The sequence below is a fragment of the Aptenodytes forsteri genome, unplaced genomic scaffold, assembly GCF_000699145.1.
Source record: "Aptenodytes forsteri isolate BGI_AS27 unplaced genomic scaffold, ASM69914v1 Scaffold375, whole genome shotgun sequence".
In the NCBI taxonomy this organism is placed as follows: domain Eukaryota; kingdom Metazoa; phylum Chordata; class Aves; order Sphenisciformes; family Spheniscidae; genus Aptenodytes; species Aptenodytes forsteri.
The window spans coordinates 271,755-296,954 of NW_008795869.1; the positions used below are offsets into that span (position 1 = coordinate 271,755).

At 38.7% G+C, this 25,200-nt stretch overlaps 1 protein-coding gene across 1 annotated transcript in view; it reads left to right on the forward strand.

Annotated features, from left to right (window-relative positions):
* CLNK (cytokine dependent hematopoietic cell linker) overlaps positions 1-25,200 on the forward strand; it is a 120,177-nt gene that overhangs the window by 94,075 nt on the left and 902 nt on the right. The window contains exons 3-12 of the mRNA XM_019473361.1: positions 973-1,052; positions 4,681-4,700; positions 6,165-6,293; positions 9,375-9,402; positions 13,048-13,066; positions 14,201-14,276; positions 15,462-15,502; positions 19,381-19,514; positions 19,892-19,969; positions 20,101-20,256. Coding sequence (XP_019328906.1) covers positions 973-1,052; positions 4,681-4,700; positions 6,165-6,293; positions 9,375-9,402; positions 13,048-13,066; positions 14,201-14,276; positions 15,462-15,502; positions 19,381-19,514; positions 19,892-19,969; positions 20,101-20,256 — 761 coding nt within the window. The remainder of the gene's footprint in view (positions 1-972; positions 1,053-4,680; positions 4,701-6,164; positions 6,294-9,374; positions 9,403-13,047; positions 13,067-14,200; positions 14,277-15,461; positions 15,503-19,380; positions 19,515-19,891; positions 19,970-20,100; positions 20,257-25,200) is intronic.

Consider the following 25,200-nt stretch of genomic DNA (forward strand, 5'->3'; position numbering starts at 1 on the left):
GATGAACTGACCACAACCCCCATTCCCCGTCCCCCTGCGCTGCTGGGGGGGAGGAGGTAGAGAAAATCGGGAGTGAAGTTGAGCCCGGGAAGAAGGGAGGGGTGGGGGGAAGGTGTTTTTAAGATTTGGTTTTATTTTTCATTATCCTGCTCTGATTTGATTGGTAATAAATTAAACTAATTTTCCCAAGTCGAGTCTGTTTTGCCCATTATGGTAACTGGTGAGTGATCTCTCCCTGTCCTTACCTCGACCCCCACGAGCCTCGTTATATTTTCTCTCCCCTGTCCAGCTGAGGAGGGTAGTGATAGAGCGGCTTTGGTGGGCTCCCGGCCCCCAGCCAGGGTCAACCCACCACAGTATGTTATGCCCAGTAACTATAATGTAGCAGGATACAAGAGTGAGGAAAGTCTGAAAATGTATTTCAGAAAGGCAAAACTCAACGCTAACATCCCATTTTGCTATCTTTCCTAGACAAATAACAATGCCCTCAAGATACAAAATTAATGACTCGAAAACACACGCTAGTGTACAACCTGTGCATTTCTTTTAGATGCCCATGGGTGCAGTATTTATTAAAAGCTAAAGTAAAAATTAAAAGGCTCTCTAGAGAGTAAGGCCCCCAACAGCCCTGGCAAAACCAGAACACACAACAGTGTTGCCAAGAAAAAAGGTTCAAATGAAAAACAAATTCACTAATCTATTCACAGTTTAGGTCAAATGTGTACCAGCTTATGGAGGCTTTTTTTTTGAACGACATTGAGGAGGTTAACCATAAAGCTATCACCAGGGTCATGCTTACGTCCTCAATACAGCTACTAAAATAACGGTTAAGTTCTGAAAAGGAAAAAAATAAAATGCTATAAAAATGGCAAGATCTGACCTGAAAAACGTATTTTGAACATTAAAACCTCTTCTTTTTAAAACATAGTATTACTGAATTACTCAGGCTTGCTTTTTCTTCCTCTTTTGCAGATAAACGTTATTTAAGGCCTTCAGGTACCACTTCCCCAATGAACAGCCAGCACACATCTCAGCCCCCTCAACACTCAGCTGTAAGTAAGGATCTTAAACCCTGTTCAAAAACAGATTTCCCCTTTTCTGTAATATCATTTAAGTTAAGTGCAGGCTATTTAAAGTCTTAGCCACATTAACATTCAATCGTACAAGGTCGCACAAGTTCCTGTGAGCCGTTCCTGTTTCACTTTGCACCAATGTCCTCGCCATTTGCTTTCACTTGTTGACTGACGGGGATCTACCAAGCATCAGAGGCATCCCAGTCAGGAGCAGCGCTGTTTCTACTAGCCGTAGTTTCAAGGATGATGACTAACATCACATCTTTATTTTGTTTTATTAACAGAAACACATGCCTGTTCTGGCGGGAAGGAGCGTGCCAAGTGTTAGAGGTATAATAAAACACCCTACCCATTTCTGCAATCAAAAATAGAAATTGTTGCTTCTATATTTAGCTTTTGTACATAAGCAGAGACTGCAGATGATAGAAAAGACATGGTTTTCAAAACAGCAGCCACTTTCCAAAATAATCATATTACAACATTTGCAATACTGTTTCAACTATCTAACATCAAAGTAACTATTTTGCAAAAGGAGATAGATACATTTTATCTCATGAGTTCTCTGTTCCTCAAGGAGGGGTGTGGGGGGGAAGCCATTCAATTTAAAAATCGGGTTTTCCTTTTCCCTACGATTATAAGGACATAAGGGCGGGGGAAGCCTGTGTCTCCTGAACTGTTCCATCAAAAGGCTGCAAGATCCCTGCTATGCTTTACTTCGCCTTCTCATGCTCTCTTGCTTTTTGGCTCCCTATCCTTCTCAGGCATTTTGTATGAATATATTGTAAAGCATAATCTAATAACTATTTTTAAACAGTAATATCAACTATAGCAATTCCTACTAAGGATTTACATCCTAGGGTAACTATTTACAAAAGCTATCTGACAATGTTCTTCTACTAAGAATATGCTAATTATATGGTATATCACCTAGCATTTTTTTTTTCTCCATTGCTTTACCATTGCCTGTAAATTTGCTTCAAAATCCTATGATTTTGAGTCACCAATGTACCTTTAATTTTTGTTTGTTCTGTTTTGTTTCTTGTGGTGAAATTGGAAACAGACTGCTATCTTATTCTTCAAGAACCTAATGAGGTGTCCAACTATTAAATCCTTTAATCTATGGTTTTACTCAATCATAAGATTATTTTAAAAGTAGGTTTCTATATACTTTTCTATATACTTTTTTTATATTTTATATACTTTAGATGTAGCAATATCTCATGAAGTCAACTACTGAAGGATTAAATATCTGATTAACCTTGACAGGGAATGGTATTTTTTCTCTTATCATTTTCAACTCTATGAATTATATGCAAATACAATCAAAAAGAATGCAGTTGCCAAGCCAGAAAAATATGATCCTTTCTATGTTTGCTGTAACAGCTGATTTTCAGAGAGATTTATATTTGATCAGTCAGAAAAATAACGCAAAGAATTCCATGCAAAACAGAATTTGTTTTTTTCCTATTAGTTCATACTATAATGCAAAACAGAGCCAAATAATTCCTACAGATTATGAGAAAGTAAGCACTATGAAGTTTGCAAAATGAAAGGCTAGACTCACTCTTGTGAGCAAATCCTGATGTAGCTTGTAAAAAAGCTGAATTGAGAGAAATTTGAGTAAGCCAGCTTCAAAATCTGCAGAAATTGGTAGGAAAGGTCCCACTGACAGTTTGCCAGTTTAGATAAAGCTTCAAATTCCACCAGGATTTAGTAGGTTGGATTTACATATTTGTCTGCCTCCATGAGAAGTGTGCTGACGTTAAGAAAGATGAACAAAAGACAGTGCAGGCAGGTAAACTCTGCAGCTTGAGAATGCAATTTATATGTATTTTTTGTACATCTTGAGCTAAGAGTGCTTATAGAGGACTCTATTATTTTTAGATAATAACTACACTGTTATTAAATGTATCTTAATTTATTCTCATTCCCAGTGCTATTAAGTGGCTTTGCCACAAGATGGCATGAACAGCACAGGAGAATTTTTGTCAACAGTTATTTTCTAGAATTGGTAAACATTTAAGGTACCATTATTTTATTCAGAGCAATTTGTTATGGTTTGCTTGAAGGAGAACTTAAGATATATTGCATGTCTTTCTGCATTAGTTAGGATTTCAGTGTGTAGAACTTATGAAAATATTTTCAAAATCAAAATCTAATGCAAATAGAGTAAGATAGGGGTTTTTATTAGTAAGATGTCCTATGTTCATTTAAATAATCAGTCATATTTTGGTAAATTTGAAAACAAAAAAAATAGATATACTTTCATTGCTTTTCAAGATTTTTATAAATTTCTATACAAAAATCAAAACAAAAAATGCATCCCAAACAACTCAATAAGCATATATGTAAAGTCTCTGAACAATATTTAAATTTACAATACCTGAATAAATATCACCCTCAGATATTCCATTCCGAAAGCCAGAGATAAAACCAAAGTTCACTCTGTTTTATCAAGTAGCATCACGATTTTTTAATTTCCTTTATTTTATATTTTAAGCTGAAAAAAAACAAAAGTACTTGTCTTTTCCTGCTTTAACTATTTCCTAGTTATGTCTTTTATGAAATGAATGTTTGTGAGTGATACTCATATAAAAAAGATTTACTTGGCTACAGCACAAGAAGATTCTCAACCCTTCTGTGATCACCATAATTATCTAAGTACACTTAGTCTTGTGTTTTATATGGAGAGAAGCACAAATGGTTGAGAATGAGTTACAAATTGCATCTGAATCCATCCGCGAATCCATCCTTAAAAAAGGCTAAATAAAGTACAGATCAAACAAAATCCACGCCACGTGCAATAAGCCTCACGCAGAGCCCACTGGCCTCACGTGCAGAACAGCTAACGGAGAAAACATGCACTCAATCCCAGCTTCAGTGACCTCCGCCTCAGGTCTAGGCCCGCCTCAGGTCTAGGCTGTGACTTGCCTTCACTGCCCCACATAACAACCTCCTACTGAACCGCCGAAGCTTCCAGCCCTAGCTTCACAGAAATTAATCTTCCCATTCGATAGCAGGAAAAGTTATGGAGATACAGATGTGATAGGTAGGATGAATGCTGTGGGGACAGCAACATGACCTTGAAGCTGAGTTCTGGAGGTAGAGCCAAGGAGCGGGAAGGATGGGGCTGGATTGCCAATAATAATCATAACAACAATACCAGAATAAAGCTATACCTTTATTTGTGAATTATATGGACAGCACTCTATTAACAATTACTAATAATTCTCTTTAGGAGAAAGAGTGAAAATAGATGGACACCAGGTAAGCAGAATCTTTCATCAAAATTTTTACAGGTCATTTTGCCATTGAATATATTTTTAAAAGCCAGCTGCAATTTTTCTAGCACTAACTAAAGGGTAAGAGAATTCATATCTGCAGTTCTATATTATCTCACGTATTTGCATTCATGGTTTATGTAGACGTCTTTTACCCCTCAGTGATTTTAAAATGGCATATTAAAGTATGATGTTATGTGCTGTAGAGTACATAAACCCTTTGACTGCTGACACAGGCATGTCTGCTTAATCTAAACTCTTTACATTTCTCTTAGTAAAACAAGGAAAAAAGCTTACACAGATTTTTTGATTCCTCTCTTTTCCAGAACCCTGTGCCTCCCCCACGGTAAGATCACTTAAAAGATCACTTACCTGCGGTTCCTCGGGGAACTCAGTGCTAATTAACGCTCACATCCATCTGTACCGCTCATGGTAACTAGATGACTAGAAGTGAGCCGGCATCCTTTTACTACCTGGCTCTGTTTGGACTTTTTTAGCTTCTGAAATGAAATTAGGAGGGAACAAAACATGAACCGTAAGTGTTGATAGCTGGAGCTCAGGCCTGCATCTTTAACATCAACTTGGCTGAGCCTACGACCAAGTCAAAAGTCTAGAAATCTTGAATCTGGTTCAACCCAGATATAAATTGTTGGGAAAAAAATCTTCCATCAATTTGTATTGCTGCCTTAGGGGCTATTCACCATGATAATATTGACTTCATTACCTCTTAAATCTTTCTGTAATTTTTTGCTACAAGTCTAAATCTTGTCCATAGAAATCAATTGGAATATTGCCACTTACTCCCATAGAAGCCAAACCAAGCTCTATTCTACGAATATATTTTTCTATTACATGCCCACAAACAAATAATTAATCGCTTCTTGATCTTTTCAGCCCCAAACAATAATAACTGCTACAATTAAGACATCCTTCCAAAAGGTCATCCAGGACTGACAAGCTTATTCCTCAGTGCCTGTACTGACTGCCATAAAAGCTGTAAACAAGTTTAAAATATGATTCGCATTACAGACATGTTCAGATTATTCTTTAAGTTAAAATATGAAATAAGACCATAAAAGGACAGTGTATCTTCACAAATCAAAATTGTAAAAGTGCAGAAATAAGAACATTCTCATTTCATTATTCCACAATATTTCACTATTTTTTTCTATTTGCATTGTGGTGACCAAAATGGTTCTTAATTCTCTCACCTGACTTAATTTTGGTCTGTACCATGCAAACGCACAAGGCTCCCTCCCCGGGAGCCCACCGCGGAAGGGCAGCTCTGCAGTGCAGGATGGATGCACCCCCGCTTTTACTCACCCAAGCTCTCTGTGCGACAGCTGCCAGTTGGAGCCTGGCTGTGACTGGCTGGTCTCAGAGCACGGGCAGAGCGTGCCCACATCTGCCAGAAAACACTGGGCACGTGTTAGCTGTGAGTTTTCTGGGATGAAGAGCATTTTTTCCTGTGTGTTCCCTGGCTGGGCCTTATACACAGCTATATCCACCCAGAAATATCAACACTGGTGAGCTGTACTTGGCACATACTGGTGAAGCGCACAAAAAGCGGTGTTAAGTGGCACGTAACACAGTATAGTAATGTCTTGCAAATGTAGAACATTATCCAAAATTGCTATTTCTATTGAAGGGCCCCAAGAAGCTCCTGGACCTGAGCTAAGCTCAGCACAAATACATTGAAATGCTCTTGGAAAATTCCAGTGTTTTACTTATTGAGCTTGCACTTACAGCACAGTCCCTCCACCTCCTTTATTCCCTAATAGTTCTTCAAATTCTCCTTTGACTTCTCTAGGCCTCTGAAGACACTGCCAAAGCAGTATCAGCCACTTCCTCCAGAGCCGAAGATAAGCAGCCAGTTCTTTCACATGAGGAAAACGCTCAGCCAAGCTCATACCTTTCCAATATCAGCAAAAGTCACAAGGTACGGATGCATTCCTCGTCCTCATTCCCTGAGAATCAAAACACTCTCCCTGGTCAAACAACGAGACTTTACCTCCATCGCACCTCTGCTTTTACTTAAGAAAAAAAAGTTATTCTTTAGACAGCTGTGAATAATTGAGAGAAGTATTTAGTGTAATGTGATACTAGCATTTTTTAAAGAAAAAACTGCCAAAATAATGGTAAAGGAGTGGAAAAGTAGGTGGAACTCTCACGAACACTTTGTTTAAGGTTTGTCCTACTTTTTCTTACTAACATTTAGAGGTTTTGCAACCACTTCTAAGTAGAAACAATTGCACTTGCTTAGCACAGTTGGTGAACCAAGTGATGGGAAACTACACTGACCGCACCAGAGATACAGAAATACAGAGATACTCCACATCCCAAGGACGTTACATTCAGCAAAAGAAATGACTCATCTGTAGCCAGAAGTCTTGCTCCCACCCATGAGACCAACGAACCCAGACTATGAGTCACTTCTTGCCCTTTCCATCTTGCCCTCCTCTGTCATACATCACCCATGTTCATCCAGCATCCTGACATGGCAGTGTGGATGAGCGCTGAGTCCTGAAGCACAAATCGCTTGTGTCCAGCTGTATGACCAAGCATATGCATATGTCAGGTTATGAGTCTGGTTGCTTTTTTCATATAACACATGTTATCTAGTCAGATGAGCATGCATGCTGCTCACTGCAATGTAACCAGATGCGTATATGCTCTTGCTGTGTGACCAAAATGCACATTCATAAATGGGGATGGTGGTGGACACATGCTGGGAACAGGAATGATGCACAGCCAGGGGCCACAGGGTATAATGCTCAATGCCTCTCGACGAAAACCTATTGCAGCCAGAAGTTTGGGTACAACTGAGCTGTGTCAATCCTGTCCATCCTTCCATAAATAGTTTCAATTTCAGTTCATCAGGATTGAATTTTGCTTCATTTTACAAAGGTCACTACAAATCCCATGGGAAAAAAAAGCTAAAAAAATCAATGAAGTAATCTTCTGCTTAAAGTTAAGTACATACTTAAGGAATGAGCTCTAAGTATGTTTTGGGTTTTTTTCCCGAATGGTGCTTACGTTCTTTCATGGATTATGCTCCAAAAGCTGTTGGTTGTTAAGACATTTTATTAATACGAAGTAGCTTCATATCCAGATGCATGACCTGACCTATAGCTGCAAAGTTCCAAATCCCATGACTGATCCCCTCCCTTGGTAGGGCAGCACATACATTGAAAGCTCTGTGAGAACTGTTATAAGCCATGTTTGCCAGCAGCCATCAGTATGCAAAGCACTTGGACTTGAAAGGTCCTATTATAAAGCCAAAATCTGTAATATAAATACATATAATTTCTTGTGCTAGAATTAAAAGGCAGCAGCAAAAATCATAACCACCAAACTCCACACTGCAGTTATAGATACCAAAATATTTCTAATAGGTTTGGGTTTTTTTAATTGTACTAGGTTTTTTTAATCACATGAGTAAGAGACTAAGACCACACATGATCTGGGGAAGGCACTTCACAAATTTCACGCACAAACACTTCACCCAAAATATTTCTCACTCATCTTCAGTCCAGTCACAGCTTTGTAAGGAGAAAACATACATATGAGCTGCAGTGTGGCGGAGTACGGCGCTACAGCCGTTATCTGCTAGACTGTAAGCAAAGCTGTCAAACCGCAGATGTGATTTAGCAGTGCAAGTCCTGTTTTCCAACAAGATTTGGAAGACTTAAAAAATTAAACACATCATTATTTACACACTTTATAAATAGCCTCATAAAAATACAGGCATTTGCAGGATCCTAGAATGTATCTTAGAAGCTTTGGTGAGATTTAAACTTTTACATGCCTGTGGTAAGCAGGCCATACGAGTGGCATGTCCCCTCGTGGTGGAGGCCAGTCCTACAAGCACACCTTTATTATAGCTTAACTGTACCATGCACCCAATGTTTTGAATATAGGCTTTCACACGTCAAATAATGACCTTGAAGACCAAGCTAACAAATTGCAGAAGCTAACACAAAAGCAACTATCCAAACCCAAAACAGTTCCTCTCCTTTCTCTTCCTGAAAGTTTCCCCTAACAGATCATTCCCAAATTTCTTGCCTCTTTAACCCTCCATGCTGATGTTTTCAGCGCAGGCGCAAGGAAGAGACTCCTTCTCACTGAACAAGTGTTGAGAAGTAGCTCCCAGGATTTTCTATACCGTGTCTTCCTTTTGCATTCTCCCTGTCTGATTTAGCAAAATAACTCATATTTTCTCAGTCCAGGAGGTAAGCTAAGCAGGGACTAAATCCCGGAGCCTTCAAAAAACTATTGGATGCCTATCCACACCTTATGTTGCTGAATAACTTCTAAAATCACATCCTCTAAGTCTTTTATTATGAGATACAAGTTGCTAAAAAGCATGAGTGTTCATCAAAGCCAGGACATCTAACAAAAGATGTCAGACTCAAAACATTGTCCCTTTTGGGGGAGAATATTTTCTGATGATCCTTTTCAGGAAAGGAAGGTATTCCTGTTGATCAGGTATACCAGGAGAAGGCAGAAAAACACTTAACTCGTACTTGAATCAGGACCATGAGGAGCCTTCTCCATTTCTCTTTTCCTGGTTTGCACCTCCTTTCCTCTACACTTTCCATTCTGCCTCTGTGAATGTTTCATTTTTGAAACTCTTCAAGGAATTTACCTCCATTTATAGCTGACTTTAAAGTTCGTAATAAGACATTTTGGCATGAGATGAAAAGTCGTGAAGAAAGCTGATAAACATTCATATCTCTTCTCCCCTCCTCCCAGAATAAATCCTTAACACAGACTTTTCTCATTTACCATAATGAATTCAGTGGATGCTATTCTTTTTTATGGAAGTCCATAATCTTTTCCTGCAAATAATTTATGCAAAAAAATAACCAACCTCTGAATTTCTATAGCAGTAATAAAATCCTTCCCTTGCCAAGGGCTGTTAATTTTCAGTGATGATGTAATCAAAGTATTTAAGTACTCAAAGTGATTTTTATTTTATGATAATGAAATGTTTTGCATATAATTCTTTCTTTTCCAGACATCTATCTGTTAAGGAACTAAATGAAGTAAGTAATCATCTTTGTATATATTATGACCATAAAAAGCATTCACATTCCATGGCTGCACAGCCTCTCTTGTAACAGTATTTTAGCCTATTAAGTAAAAATACTGTAAGAATCATAGTAGCTTTGGGTCATAAATGTATCTATCTTTGATATGTGTCGCATTTTCAATACCACTACTCTGTGATGGTAAGGTAAGTTCCTGAAGTTGCTTGCAGAAATAAAAACATACATACAGTGTAAAGCTACCTTCCCAAGTAGCCACATAAAAGCGTATTTCATAACTGCCAGATGCTGTGGATGCTTATGAATGGTAAGCAGCAGGAGAGACACTCTCTTTCAGAGAAACACAGATTCCACATAGATTTTTAAAAGCAGAAAACTGAAATCATAAGGTAAATAGAGCAGTGTAATAGTATTACTCTGATGTAAACACAAGGCTACCTCAAAAATAACATGACCTTTTCAAGAAGAGAAATAAAAAACTGACAAATTTTATATCTAGAATGAACCTCACCTATTATCCTCCAGCTTCCTTCTCCCTCTCCTCCCCCAAACTCCTTCCCTAGGGCCTCTCACAAGACCTGCAAAATCTGTCACCTCAGACAAATGGCAGCCTGGCCTGCAAAATAGCTCCGGCAGCAACCGAGGGGGCCACCAAACTGCTGCTCAGGCGCCTGCGTGGCCCTACGGCTTCCCCCAGCCGAACCCCTCGCCGCCCTCCCCAGTGAGGTGGGGACCACAGCCACAGCGATGCATGGTCCTCGCTGCCCTCTGAGCCCAGCACAGGCCCGTACAGCGCTGCCCACCTGCCCTCCTGCCAAAGCTCACACTCCACTACATCTTCAAACCTCCTGAGCCATGGGCAGCCCAGTAAGCCCCAGTACATCCCCCAGTTCATCTCCCACTGGCCCCATCCTCCAGCTCACAACCCACCTTCCTCACAGCCGGTCTGCAAAGCTCCACTAAGGGCAGCTCTCGGCTCCAGGCACCGCTGAGACGTGTGTGCTCTCAACGCCAGCGATGCTGAAGCAGCGGCTCCAAGTTCCCCTGTCTGACAGAGGCTGAAAGGGCTCTTCCCTCCCTCCCCACACTTCCAAGCACTTCTCCTCCCAGCATGGCTGCCTGCAGCCCGGCCACCAACGACCCCTGCACCAGCTGGCTGTGGCCAGAGGGCAGAAGCTGAGAGGCAATGCTGTGGATTCACCTGTAAGCATATATAAAGCAGAAAGCAGTAACTTTTACACAGAGATTGGTAAAGGAAAGCGGTTGGGGTTTTTTTTTTCAGATCCCAGTTTCTGTAAAAAGTTTTTAACAAGTTCCTTCACTTTCTACTTGGGCCAATGAAGTAAAGCAGAGGAAATGGGTTTAGCAATAAAGGGGTTTAGTTATAACAAGTGGTTTCTCTAAGATGTATTAAGAGATACAGTCCCTACAGTAATGCAGAGTGTTAAAGGATGTTTGCAAAATTCAGAGATAGGTTATAATTTATGGCATTTTGTATTTCTCACTGCATGTTCTATTTACTGCACTAATATGTTTCTATTGTATTGCTTTTTATCTCATTGTAAGGGAATAGAAGAAAGAAAGGCATCTCTATACTAGTTAAATCCAGCCATTTCCTATCGCAGTGGGCTGTAGCACAATCTGTAGACTGGTCTAGCTCTAACTTTCAAATCCTTTGAGTTTTTCTTCTCCACAGCTCTGACTGGGAGGCTGTCCCAGAACATCAGTACTCCCATGGTTAGAAATTCTTTTAGTTTGAAAGGTCATTACAAAACATGGTTTGATTGCAATATTGTAATTAACATTTAATGCTGAAAAATGAGATATTGGCTTAACACAAAAAGCTTTGTCTTATGCTAGATACTGACTCATTACAAACCCAGTATGAAAACATCCCCAAGAACAATAAATATCTTACATCTGTAATTAATATTTCTGGCTGGGCACTGTACAGCTGCACAAATACTGCAGCTCCTAACAGGCTCTTAGTTTGGCTACATCTTAAGGAGAAATATTGTATATCTCATAACATGGAAAAGATAAAATTTAATTTGGATCACTTCCCATTCATACAGCTCCAAAGACATAAATAGTTTCAGTGTGACCTGGAGGAGGAGACAGAGCGTGCCCTTGTCAGGGTTTCAGACACCGAACGGCAGGTCAATAGGTTTGAGAGCAGGACTGCCTTTCACCGGGACCCAGACAGGCTGGAGGAAAGGGTCAAGAGGAGCCTCCTTGAATTGGAAAGGACAAATGCAAAATCCTGCCCCGGGATGGACTAACCCCCTTGGCAGCAGCTCTGCTCAGAAGGACCTGGGGACGGTAGGCTGAACACGAGCCACTGGTGTGCCTTTGGTAGCTGTAAAGGCTGACAGCATATTGAGCTGTATCAAGAGAAGCATAGCCAAGAGATCAAGGGAAGGGACTATTCCCTTTTACTCATCACTCATTGGACAACACCTGGAGTACCGCACAAGGCTGCTGTTGACAGAGAGGAGTGGGTCAGCAGAGGGTCACCAGTGCAGTCAGGGTGTGCAGCACCTGCCCTGTGAAATGAGGCTGATGGGGCTGGGCTCCCTCAGCCGGGAGAGGGGAGCGGCTCTGGGGGAACCTAATAGCAGCCTGCCAGTGCCTAAGAGATTATTATCAAGAAGGCAGAGCATGGCACTTTACAGAGTGCACAGTGGAAGTACAAGAGGCAATGAACTTGAAATGAGGGAGTTTTCAACCAGAAATAAGGAAGAAAAAATAATTATGAGGATAATTATGAGGGTGTTGGAACAGGTTGCCCAGAGAAGCTGTGAAATCTAGGTTCTGGAGGTTTGCAAGACCCAGATGGACAAAGCTCTGAGCCCAAGTCTCATCTCGCAGTTCACCGTGCTTTAAGCAGGAGCTTGGACTAGAGACCTACCCAGGTCCCTTCCAACCTGAATGAGACTATGAATTTCTAAGTAATGGGAAAACATTACTGGGGAAGTAAATTTTAAGGAAGACTCAAGGTGGAACATCAACAAAGAGTAAAAAATTCTTATCTTTAATATTTATGTATTATAGTCTTGTGTGTATCAAATTAATCAAAATAATTACTATTCCTGTGTGAATCAAATAATACAGAAATACAGTGAAAGTTTATGAGTCAAACATTTGGTCTCTAGACACCTGTCTATCATTCACTTCTTTGTAACATAATATGCTGAATTAAGACTCTCCACACAGTGATTTTGAATGAAGTATCTGCCATGACAGTAAAAATAATTGTATTGTCAGTGGAGCAGCCTGAAAAGAAATGACTGACTTTAATCTTTGGATAGTGTATCTCCAGTCAATCAAAATCAATCTCTTGATTTAATACAAGATCAATGATGGAAAACCATACCGTAAGTTAAACTGATGCACAGTAGTCATTACAAAATAGTGATCATTGCGATAAACCATGTTCACTTATACCCCTAAAAATTTGGTTCTCATTGTCAGTGGACTGAGATCAACATTCAGCCTGAGTTTTTGACAAAGTGATCAGGTACTAATGATTGAATGTCTATAAATTTTTTTAAAATTAAAAGATAATTGGGTCTGTTGGGGTAAGTTCAAGTTGGTAATCAAAAGAAAAATATTTACTGTCTATGTTATCATTTTATATAGGCACCTGGAAGAGAACAAGGTTAGTACTTAATAATATGATATTAATTGTTGTCTTTCCTTCACATTCCAAGAACAAAATATTCTATCATTAAAACTCCAGCTGAAGTAATCAGTATAGGAACCTGACATCTATCCTGCTGTGTAGCATTAGGCCATCTGGCTCTGTATTTAAATGAGTAAGAGACATCCCCCAGGTATACGTCTGCTGAGAATAGAGAGATTTAGGGTGACCTCAACAGTTGTGGAAGATGTAACGGAAAAAAGGAGTTTAACTTGGCATTAACTACAGCTATTTGGGGAACCAGGGTACCACGTTTGTTCTAAGCAAATCAAAGTCTTAAGGTCCTGGGGAAAATAAGAATGTTGGAACCTAAAAAACTGAGGGAAGGATATTCTGAAGAGAAAAGACTGGATCTGCACAGAGAATGTCTCTCTTCTCTCCATCTTGCTCTTCTCCTGTAATTTGAGGGTGAGAATTTTTAAAGAAAGATTTTTAATGCTTTAGGTTTTTAAAGCTACAAAAACAGGTGTTTTTTTAAAAAAAAGGTTTTAAAAACATGTCAATTCTTTAGAAGTACATACAGCTTGGAAAAAACAGTTTAAGCCACTCGCTGTGTATGTGTGCATGGAAGTCTATGGGAAAAAAATGTTACTCTGAAATACTTTGAAGATAGATACAGGCTACATGATTTTTATGCTGTTTACACCTCTGTGTTAATGAGTTCAGAATTCCCTCTGGCAGTTCCTTTTGCAGATTAAGGCACAGTTTCCTGATTTTCAGCTAGAAATAGTATTGACTGCATTAATACATTCAATGCCTACCTATCCTGTCCTATATAAAGGATTTATCAACCCTCTGAATACTTCTAGTACAGCATTCTGCATTATTTACCATTATGTTAAGCCATATTTGGCATCAGCAAAACCTGTAACGTTCACCATGTAACATTCAGTACTAGTATAAATGTTTCCCACTGAAATCATTAGCTGACTCATTTAAGCCAGACTGATTGTAGCCTATTAGCTTTTTCTATTGAACTGCCTCCCCTCATATATGAATATAATTAGGTTAATTTATTTCACAGTAGTTGCTAGATACTGTCAAAGTTACACATAAGAGGAAATAATGAGTTCTTATTCTTTTTATTAGTAGCTACAGACTTGGGGAAGAAACCTGAAATACCTTTTCGAGCACAACAGTATAAACCAAAGCATCATCCTGAAGCCAGGTAGGAATATAAGAATTTCATGAGTTTGTACTGGATGCTTCAAGGACTAAACATTCTGCCCTAGAAAATTATACTTCACTATGCAATAAAATTAAGATGATACCGCTTTCTGATGCCATGTAGTGATATATTATGTTTTGCCCTGACGCATGACAATAACCATCTTTGGGAATTGCTTTCAAGCTATTCTAATTGCACATTCAATTTTTATCTTTAATAGCATCCTACTGTATTACATTTTTGCCTCACTTTCTGTGATAGGGTGTTAAATATACTGTATAAAGAAGCTCTACCATCTCCAGTCTCAGCATTTCCTCTCCCCCTTATTTTCTATTTTTATATACAAAGAATACATACTTGGCCTTCCAAAGGCCAATTATTCTTCCATAGAAATCTGCCATGGTTGCTATTTTTCTTTTCTAACCTACACAAATCTTTCTTTTCTAAATGTGTTTTAAAATCTGTATCCTCCTAAAGTACTCAACAAAAGCCAAAAGTGTAGGATGAAGTATAGGAAGTATATGAACGATTTCACATCTTTCCTAGACAAATACTGAATCTCTCATCTAGCCTTGTTTATGATGATGGCATTTCTCCACGATAAAATTATTGTCTGGAGTAAATGTGACAGTATTTGTGATCCTTAGTATTTTGTTTCTTCTTGTGTGGTACCAGTGGCTCTGTTATGTGAAGTTTGGTTGGTGCTCTTCCCAAGTGTAACCGTTCTAATTAATACCACAATAAAATACCAGCTGGGTACTCAGCAGCGGTCTAGAAAATCAGAAAGGACAGGGAACAACTGCTCCCTGGGTCTTCCTACAGAAGGACTGGGAACATCAGGTGAAATTAGCAGGGAATGGGCTTAAAATGAACAAAAGCAAATTGTGCTTCAGCTACACGTGCAGTTAAAATGCAAAACTCTTGCCACTCTTGTGGAGAGTAAAAATTTACATAATTTCACCAGCTACTTTTTGAAGTTAATGGGAGAGAAATCTGTCAAAAGATGCTAAATACAAAATTACCACCTGAAACCCAGGAAGGCCCAAAGCTGCAATCTGCAGAGGGAGGAAGGGATATTCTGGGGAAGCACAGCTATGCATTGCTTTCTAATTTGACTCTTACTTAAATACTTGCCACTAACAGAAATATTTTTCTGACGTTACTTCATTCATTGCTTTCTCCTAGCCTTCAATGTACGCGGAGCTCTAAAAGCATTCGCAGCTCAGGTAAGAACCAGAGATCGCTTTGAAAACTAAACCAGGCAGGGATAAATAAGAAACAGATTCATGTTTCTATGTGGTATGTCTGCACTGGGGATTTTCAATGCATGGAGTTAGTGCAAAGGGATTGTTAAAGCAAGCAAGCAGAAAACAAGTAAAACAATGGCACAGTCAGTAACAGTGAAGAAGCAAGCAGAGAGTTACTTGCTTGGCTATACCCCATGCCTGGTTCAAGCTAAGAAATGCCCAACCTAGAATGCAAGTGTTAAACCATTGCAGTCCCCCACACCCAGGAAAGGAAGGGGATTTGGACGAGCCACTGAAGGACAATGGGGAGAGGAAGAGAAGATAAATTGGGCATACCAATTTAGAGACACCCACGGAGAAAGAGCATGCTGTGAGCACAACAGTCTCTGCTTTTCCAGGCAGAGATGCACTCAGCTGGGCTAAATGGAAGCTACAGATGTTCAGGACATTATAGAGCAGCTACTATGGGTTTAATGCCTTTGTGTAAACAAATACACTGATCTTTGAAGAAATTGCTTTAGATTTATCCCAGATTCCTAGAGGGAAGGACTTGTAGGTGCCATTATCAGGCAGGTCTGTCAAATTATTATGGTTGGAAACAGGACATCCCCTGGACTGTGTGGTTTTACCTAAGGGAACATGATCACAGTATCACTTGATTCATATGCACACTGTCTCCCTAATCTTGAAGACATACTTCTACAAACACTATTAAAAGTTGTGCTAGCTTTTTGCTGTTATATCATATCGTATCTGTTGTCCACCAACCCCTCTGCCTAATTTCTTTTAGAAAAATATGGCCTCATTAGTATTTAACCCAAAATTTCTATGTGGCTCATCCCTACCTTTCAATATAGTTACACCTGCTTTAAAAAGTATTTCCATAAACCCAAAAGAGACAGAAAAACACCCCGGCATCTACTCACAGACTTTTGAAAAGCAAAATCCCTTTATTAGCCAAACTTCATGATAAGAATTGTGCAAGCAAGAGAAAACAGTTATCATTCTGTTATGTAAATACGATTTCTTTTTGCAGAAATGCATACTAAAGAGAAAAGATGCTATAAAGGAAACTCTGATATATTTGTCTTTCATGAACAGATTAATTGATAAAAAGAGGTGTATCTACACCTTAGATGGAGTACCTGTAAATAACATGACCTTGGTCTTTTGATTTTTTGAATGTCATTAACCAGCCAAGTTAGCTCATGCTGTATCTCCATTCCTTAAAAAAAGGGTTCGTACCTTGGGAGACCCAGGGGTTTTGGGGACCAAGGAGCTATAGGAATCATCCATGATGGTAACTTCGTACTGTCCTTGACTACACTTGCTATACTTTTATATTTTCCCTTAACTGCCTCTGCAAATGCCCTTTTGTTTCAAAACCCCTAAGATGTGCCAAGAACCTATGAATTGCATAATGTGAATTTATGGTAAAAGCAAGTAACACCAGGAAGAACATACGGACTGTATTATTTGTTCAGATAAAGTAGGGTTCACCTTAACTTCGGTCATTGCCAGGCTAAACAAGCCCACCTCCGCCAGCTTTGTTTCACAGGCTCCAGCTCCCTGACTCTGGTGGTGGCCCTCCACTGAGCCACCTGGTTAACAACATCCTTCTTGTGCTGGAGGTGCAATTCCACATACTCTCTTCTGGACACCTACTAAACATCTGTCTTTACAGAAACCACAAAGCTCATCTAGGTCCCCGTTTCCTGCTGTTCTCAGCAGTGTCTCAGTCTTTTTCCTAGGTGCCCCACACCCATCTCCACTTCAGACACTTCCTACCATCCCTACTACTGCTCTTGGTCATTCAGGCTCTCTGGGACGGCACAATCTCCTTTTCCTTCTGTAAATTCCTTGTCTTCATGAAACAACAGGGACAGAACAAACAAGTGGCCTTTCCCTCTGCTATTCTACAATTTCCTTTCAAGTCCATGTTTGGAATAAAATATATTTAAAGAAGAAACTTTAATTTTATTAAATTTATACAAATATCCTTTCTTATCCTATGTAAGTATATATTTCTCTCTTGGATATTTTTAGCTTTTATTGTTGAAAACAAGTTATTTTCTGTTCAAAAATCTAAAACATTCTTCTTTAATTTCTCGGCAAGCTGTTGTTAACTCCATCCCAGCCAGACCCAAACCACAAGCATTACAAGAGAATTTTCCAGTTCTTGTCCCACAGTTTAAGACATACCAGAAAAAAAATTCTACAGAACTTACAGAGCACCGGTCACAAAGCAAACATGGTCCTAGCTGTGGGGTCTCTTTTTAAAAAGAAAGTATCTGGGGATAGCCAACAAAAATGCAATGTGAACCCAAATGCCAAAATCAGGATCCATTAAGCTGAACGGTGACATATTCGCATTTTGACAACGTAAACTGATTGCAGAAACAGACTGTGCATATCTGGTCCCAGACCCTTTGAACAGTGATTTCGTTTCTGAACAGACTGATTGCCTGCTGAAGATCATGGCTGTTTGTCTACTGAGATCAGTGGACATTGTTTACTGTCTTAAAAACAAATGTAATGCTGTTATAAACCAGAACATGGTACATGTATGCATGAAACAGTGAAACGCAGTGAAAACTATTATTCTTCTGTGAAAGAATGTCTTCCAAGTCGAATTTCTTTAATATTCTGTCATATGCTATGTATGGGCAGAAAAATAATAAACTGATAAAGCATGAACAATAGATAAAACATAATGAAATACCGCTTTGGCAAACAGTACTGTCTCTTGTGACAGTAACCAGAAGGAAAAGATGGAAGCCATCGATAATCACATTTTTCTCATTTATTCTTACAATAGACACTAGGTCATTTCTCCCACCAGCATTGCATGAAACAAACAAAAATGCTTTCTGTGGTAGAGCAGGATATGATGTATTTTATTCTTCAGTTAACCATTTTTTCCCCATGTTGTGTACCTGCAAACTGCATTCGACCTATACATTGAAAGCACGCCATTGCTTTTCTCAGGCTGTTTCTGCTGCATCCTCATCTGACCCAGCCTGCCTGAGCCTCCCACATTAACCCACGCCTGGTGTTCCTGCCCCATCCCCTGCGCTGGCACAGCTCCCCAGTGACGTGGCAAGCTGGGTCTGGCTGGTAAATGGCAGCCCTACACCTACAGACTGCAAACAACATTTGCTTTGAGGATGGTTTTCAGCTATCTAAGCTCCCTCGGGCAGCTGCCTTCTCAGCAGTGCCGTATGGAGCAGGAGCACGCAGCTGGGGACCACCTTCATCTTTTTCTTAATGCAAGAGCAACCTCACTTCTTGGTCCTAAATTTCTTAATTGAAACAAGTCACAGAGCAGACTGAAATTCATCAGCATGGCAGAACCTCTGAATCCTTTAAGGTTTCAACAGCTTGGTGGAAACAATGCTAGCTGGCAATGGGATAATAAGGGGCTTAAATATAATCCAACATAACAGCAGTTCCGATCCAACACAAATACAAGGGGCTCAAAAGGTGAAAGTAGAACAGAATGAACCGTTACACTTGCCCCATATGTATTCTTTTAGTTAGCATTTGCTATTTTATTAGTAGTTTATCTTTAATATTTTGCTATGTTTATGTGCGCAAGAACCTGGCAGAGTGATGTCCATTAAAAAACATCAGGGAACTAATGTGTTAAATCTCTTGGGGCATGAATTTGAAATCACTGGTGCTGCATTAGCACACCACCACTCATAACTGACAGCTCTAAATTTTAAAGGTTAGTATACTGTATTTCTAAACTGTAAATGCTATTCTCAGTCTTACTAAGTAAAACTGATAGGGTAAAATGAAACTATAACTTAAGTTTAAAAAATACATTTTTCTTTCTGAATTTACTTTTACAGGGTCCATGTTAAATGTAGAGAATTTGTCAGTGAAGACGTCACCACCTCCTACGCCATACACAGCATGCAAAAATAAATCAAAACATTCACTTGTAAAATGGGAAATGCAGTCTCTCACCCAACCCACTGAAAAGGTAAAGAACGCTTCACTTCATAAGGAGACAGGTTTTTAGAAAACAGGATTATCGCTATAGGGCCCACACAGACCATAAGAACTGCTGTTTACTGAAAACATTTCCCGGAGAAGTTAAATGGTCTGAAGGCTGTGGGTATTCAGCACCCCTGAAAACAGTCCAGTGTGAGCTCTTGAAACCACGGATAAGAATTTACATGTCTAATTTGATTCAGATTTCCTCACAGGACTTCTCAATATAGATGCATTACAATTACTTTTATAAACTGTGCTAAACTTGCTTTAAATGCAGATTAGATAGAATCTATTTTCACCGGCTTTTGCTTCTGCCAGCTGTGGTTAGTTTCTACACACTGATTATACTATCTTAAAATTAAGGATTTAAACAAATATGAATGGTACATTGGAGAATATGATCGCCACGAAGCAGAGAAGGCACTGTTACAGGAAAACACTGTAAGTACAATTTACCTCGAAACCAGGGGTGTAAACTCTTGGAGAAAACATCTGTAAACTGTCCATAATGGCTTACAAGTTTTTTTTGCAAACTAACCATATAATCCATAATTTAAATCTGTGTCATACAGGATGAGACATTCTTGGTTAGAGATTGTTCAAAGAAATCAAACGCTGAACCATATGTTTTGGTTGTCTATTATGGAAGAAGAGTATACAACATTAAAGTACGTTTTCTGGAAGAGAGCCAACAATACGCACTGGGAACAGGGCTCAGAGGAGATGATGTAAGTAAAATCCCATCTAATGTTATAATCTACTGCTTTTATGTCGCACTCCACAAGTTCTTAATACTAAAGATTAGTTATAAACTCTCCCACGTAACAAACTTGCTGTTTCATTAAAGTTTCTTTTAAAATACTCTTGTTTCAACTATGTCTCAAAGTTTCAAGCAACTTCAAGATAACAATTTAAAACTGAATTTTACCTACCATGCTCAAATTCAGATTTAAATCGATGTGAAAATTTTCTAAGTACTTACAATACTTTTTCCTACTCAAAGTAACACCTGCAAAGTAAAGGGGAAAGAAAAGTCCTCCCTTTCCAAGTATACATATTATTTTAGTGTATTTTTTAACTTGTTATACTAAGCAGATATTTTAAAATATACACAACTCCACATACCTGACAGCATGGCCTGTTGCTGTTATTGCTGCATAATATCTCTTATTGTCTGTCTCTCATATAGCAAAAGGGGAATCAGTATCTTTTAAAAAAAATGAGGAAATAGAACAAAAATTGTCATGGATATTCAGAAGCAATTAAATCATATGGATCCCCACCAATCAGTCTTTCAGATATGGTAAATCTGAATTAGAAAATCCTTTTAGATTAGCAATGCTTTTTTACATCATTAAATTCAATTATATTCATGGTAAGAGTCTAATTCTTATTCTACCTATATGGTTAAATAACAAATACTGTATCTGCATGTCTTCACCTTTTTTTTCCTGTGTGAAAAAGTGAAACGGTCATCTCTACAAAGATGTGATACTCACAAAAAAAATTAAAAGAAACTTAAAGAATGCTCAGCGAAGCATGAAATTCAGCATAGGGGAGGACCAGCTGCACAGCAAAAAAGCAGAGCAACAAACTATGAGGGTTATTAGCTATGTAAATGACAGAAATCCAACTAAGGTGGAGCAGCAAAGCCTCTGTAGCTGAATCTTCAATTATGTCCTTTTGACACGTGCCAATACTTTCAAATCTTATCTTTTCTATAGATAGACTTAAAACAAACTGAAATCAAAACTGACCCAAACTAACTTGATAAATTTGGCAGGTCCAAGATTTACATTTGGATTCTTATTAGAAAATGTGGGATAGGATTCATGAGCTTTCAGAGGTGAGGGGCAAGGTTTACTGGCAAGTTGTTCTTCAGGAACACTGGTTTAGTAACGAGGGAAAAAAAAAATCCTTCATTGTTCAAACACACTGAAACAGTTTGGGAAGCAGAAAATTGAGAACTGCACTGCTGGTACCATCACCCTGGCATTGCTGTAGTGAACCATCTGTAAAATATCATCTGCATTTCTGAACTGAACCTCCCAGATAATTTCCCAGAGTTTTAGTATGATTTAGGAGAAAGCAAGTTTAGTTGTCCGTGGTTCTTACATTGTTTAGTCTTCCTGTAATGGCCCTGACAAAAAAAGGCTCAGATTAGAAACAATGACTGACTAAAAAAATGGAATGGAACTTAAATATGGTACACTACAGGATAATGTAGTATGTGTACGGTACACTACAGAATGAAGGCATAAAACTAATTTTTCATCTTTTTAACAGATTTAACAATTAAGGCAACTAGAAAATTACCCAAATATGTGATTTTTTACTGAACTAAAAGGAAGGAGAACACAATCCCTCCCATCTCAGGAAATACCAAAATATATGACTTTGTTGTACGTTCCAACTTGTGCACAAAACAGTGGGTCTGGACCGACAACAGTCAAATTGGAAAGTTACAATTCCAGAATAAGGATTTCAAGCACCTAGTTAATAACCAACAGAATATCTAAGACTTGGCTCTACCAGGCCAAATCGGTAATCATGACGTTACCTTAAGCCTTCTTTTTTAAAATTGAGTGTTCTTTCTCTTGAATTCAGAAATCTTCCCATAGATCAACTACAACAGAAAAATTTCAGAGTTCTTTTACTAGTCAGCTACGTGTAGTACTGGGGAGCCACAGAAATGACAGCCTCCCACTTCTATGCATTATTCTCAGCAGCAGACATGAAAATAAAATTAACACTGGACTGGGCACGAAGCACATGCAATAATGAACAATCAATGGCACCAACCTTGCTCAGCAGGGCTACTTCCATCTCAAGCAGTCTGAGAGGATTCCCCAAAAATGTTCTTTCTTGAAAACTGTCATCTCAACTTCTGCAGCTCACTTAAGGTTCTTACCTCAGGAGGGTGAAAACAATTTCTAAGGCTATGAATTACAGCAAAATTGCTGCCTATAATTTTCCAATGCCTATTAAAATGCTTTCCAGAGTGCTCTGCATTATCTCTCCACAGGGAAACCCTTTGTTATGCCACATTTTGCAGTATGCAATGCAGACAGACCAGCTGCTTTATCTAGATTAGCTGAATATCCCTTCTTCACCTGCTAAAGAGAAAGCAACCTAAACAAGAACAAACAGATGCAGACCTATTACAGTTCTCCTCAGTTGTTCATTTTATTCAAAGGCTCAATCTTACTGAATTTCTGCAGCATGTTTTCACTTTTGGATTAGTCTATTTCCATCCATTAAAAACTCTTTTTTTCTTATACATAATTATTCAAAGTTTTCCCCATCCAATTGCAACTCTTGTTTTTTTCATATACTGTTTATGAGGTGTTAACACTTTGTATGATCAAAAAAATTTTTGATTAACCATTTTTTTTATTAATGCATTTAATTCAACTTTTGTGAGTGCATCATTAGCTCTCATATAGCCTTCTAAGGCCATAAGGGGGGAAAAAAGCATTGTTACCATATTTCTGTCTATTTTAAAAAATTGTTACTTCTTTGTCAATGTGATGGTGATCAACGGCAAGTAACTGAAGTCCCATGCAGCTAAATTAGCATCAAGCCGGAATATAATGAATACGAGCAGAGAAAAAAAAAACAAAACAGTTAGAGCTGTACACTTTGCTAGCAATTTAGCCACAGATGTTCACATCTACATATATATTTCATATATTATACTGAGCTCACTAAAGGCCAAATCACATAAAGCTATAAAGACCAGATCCCTAAATGGGACATATGTGGAATTCAGGCATTTACATTCAAAACTGCTGTCCTGAGCACCCTTTACTTTGCTATTGCCTTCCCCCACTCCACTCAGTTTTCAGTATTAAAGATCCAGAGATACCTGTAATGCTGCTTCTTTTCATGTACCCAGTTCTTTTGAAGATAATCAAAACCTTGCTCACATTTAAAGCTGATCATGACACAAAATTTAAGTATTTTTCTTATCGCCTTTGCAAAACTAGATCTGCCACACACAAAATACGTGTTTTTAGCATGTCTGCAGCATCAGGCTCAACTCACAATGCAGTACCTAAAAATCAAAGGTAGAAGTAGGCTCCTCTTCAACTCAGTGCCTGTTTTACACAGAAGCTTAGAGCACGGCCTGACGTGTATCTCCGGATCTCGCTGTTCTGGCCACTGATGTTTTCTCCACCCTCACCGCTCCCTATCACTATTTGCAGCTACCTTTCATTTTCAAATCATCGGTCATGCAAGTCATATCAGTTCAACTCAGTTCATTTCAAAGTGAGTCAAATGGATTAGCTCCAACTACCTTCATCAGCCATTAAACTGGCCTGACTCTTTAGAGTAGATGAGGGAGCACTTCCACAATGTCTTCGACTGACAGTGTTATGTCAAAAGTTACCGCCAGGAAAACGGGCACAGTGAACACCTGTCAGGGGATGCTAATACTTTCAACTAAAAGAGATGTTTACAAGGTAAACATCTTGTCCACAGCTTAAATGACAGTTCAAGGATGAACTGTTCTCATTCAGGATGTGCGACGTATTCCAGAGTCCTACCACCACCCCAATGCAATTCAAAACTACACTTTTCAGGAGCAATCCTTGAGACCCTATTCCTACCTCCCCAGAACAGTCTGAAGACCAGCAGATAGGACATTCCTAAGACAGCAGAGAACTGTTTGAGTCTCTTCAGACAGTGAAGGGAAATGAACAATTCTGAAGTACTGAATTTTCTTCATCTTTATGTCTTTAGGTGTCTTGATGCCTAACAAAGTGTGGGTTTCCATTAAAAGGGCCAAGGACGAAAAGTTCTGGACCATCAGTGTTCATCAGTATGATGTCTAAGTCAACTTCATGTTCTAGCAGCCATGAAGAGACTCAGAGGTTAATATTTTAAATCTCACTAACTCAAATAAGAGTACAGGATAACATAAAATAGGAAAAAAAAAATCTAAGTAAGAGCTGAGACATTTTTCCCTCATTACCAAAGAGCTACAGCTTAAAGGTACAGTGATGAATACTGTGACATTAGCCAAGTGGAGCCAAGTTAAGTTTCCAAAGCAGATAAATAATTACAGTAAGGCTTTTTAACTTTCTAACCAACAAAAGACATTAGAAAACATTAGAAACATAGAAACATTAGAAACATAGAAACATACAAACATAGAAACATTAGAAAACAGAAAAAGAACTTACTAATAAACAGTAAATTGAGAATAAAAAAAAGTTAGGATTACTTTGGTATGGCATGAAATACAAACCACAGTTTTGCCTAGACTTCTAGTAGCAATAGTGATCTTGAACATAAGGCAAAGACAAAATGGCAAAGTGGAACAAATGTATACAAGTAAAAATCATAAAAACAAAACTTTAAAAAAATAGCACACTAGTTTTGAGATCTAATAATTTTCATCTTAAAATAATACAGGAACAGTTACAGCAAATCACAGATTTAATCAGATTCTCTTGTTATAAACTAGGTGTGGATCAGGTGGAGATGACAGAGACTACCATGAGATACTATCACATATACAATAAATGTCCACGCTTACAGTAAATGTGATAGAATATAGATACAGGATAAGTATTAATGTCACAGTAAGCTTGCATTACTGTGTACAGTTCTATTGATTTAATACCAATGAGTCCAAAGAATAGCTCAAGAGGAGAAACACTGGT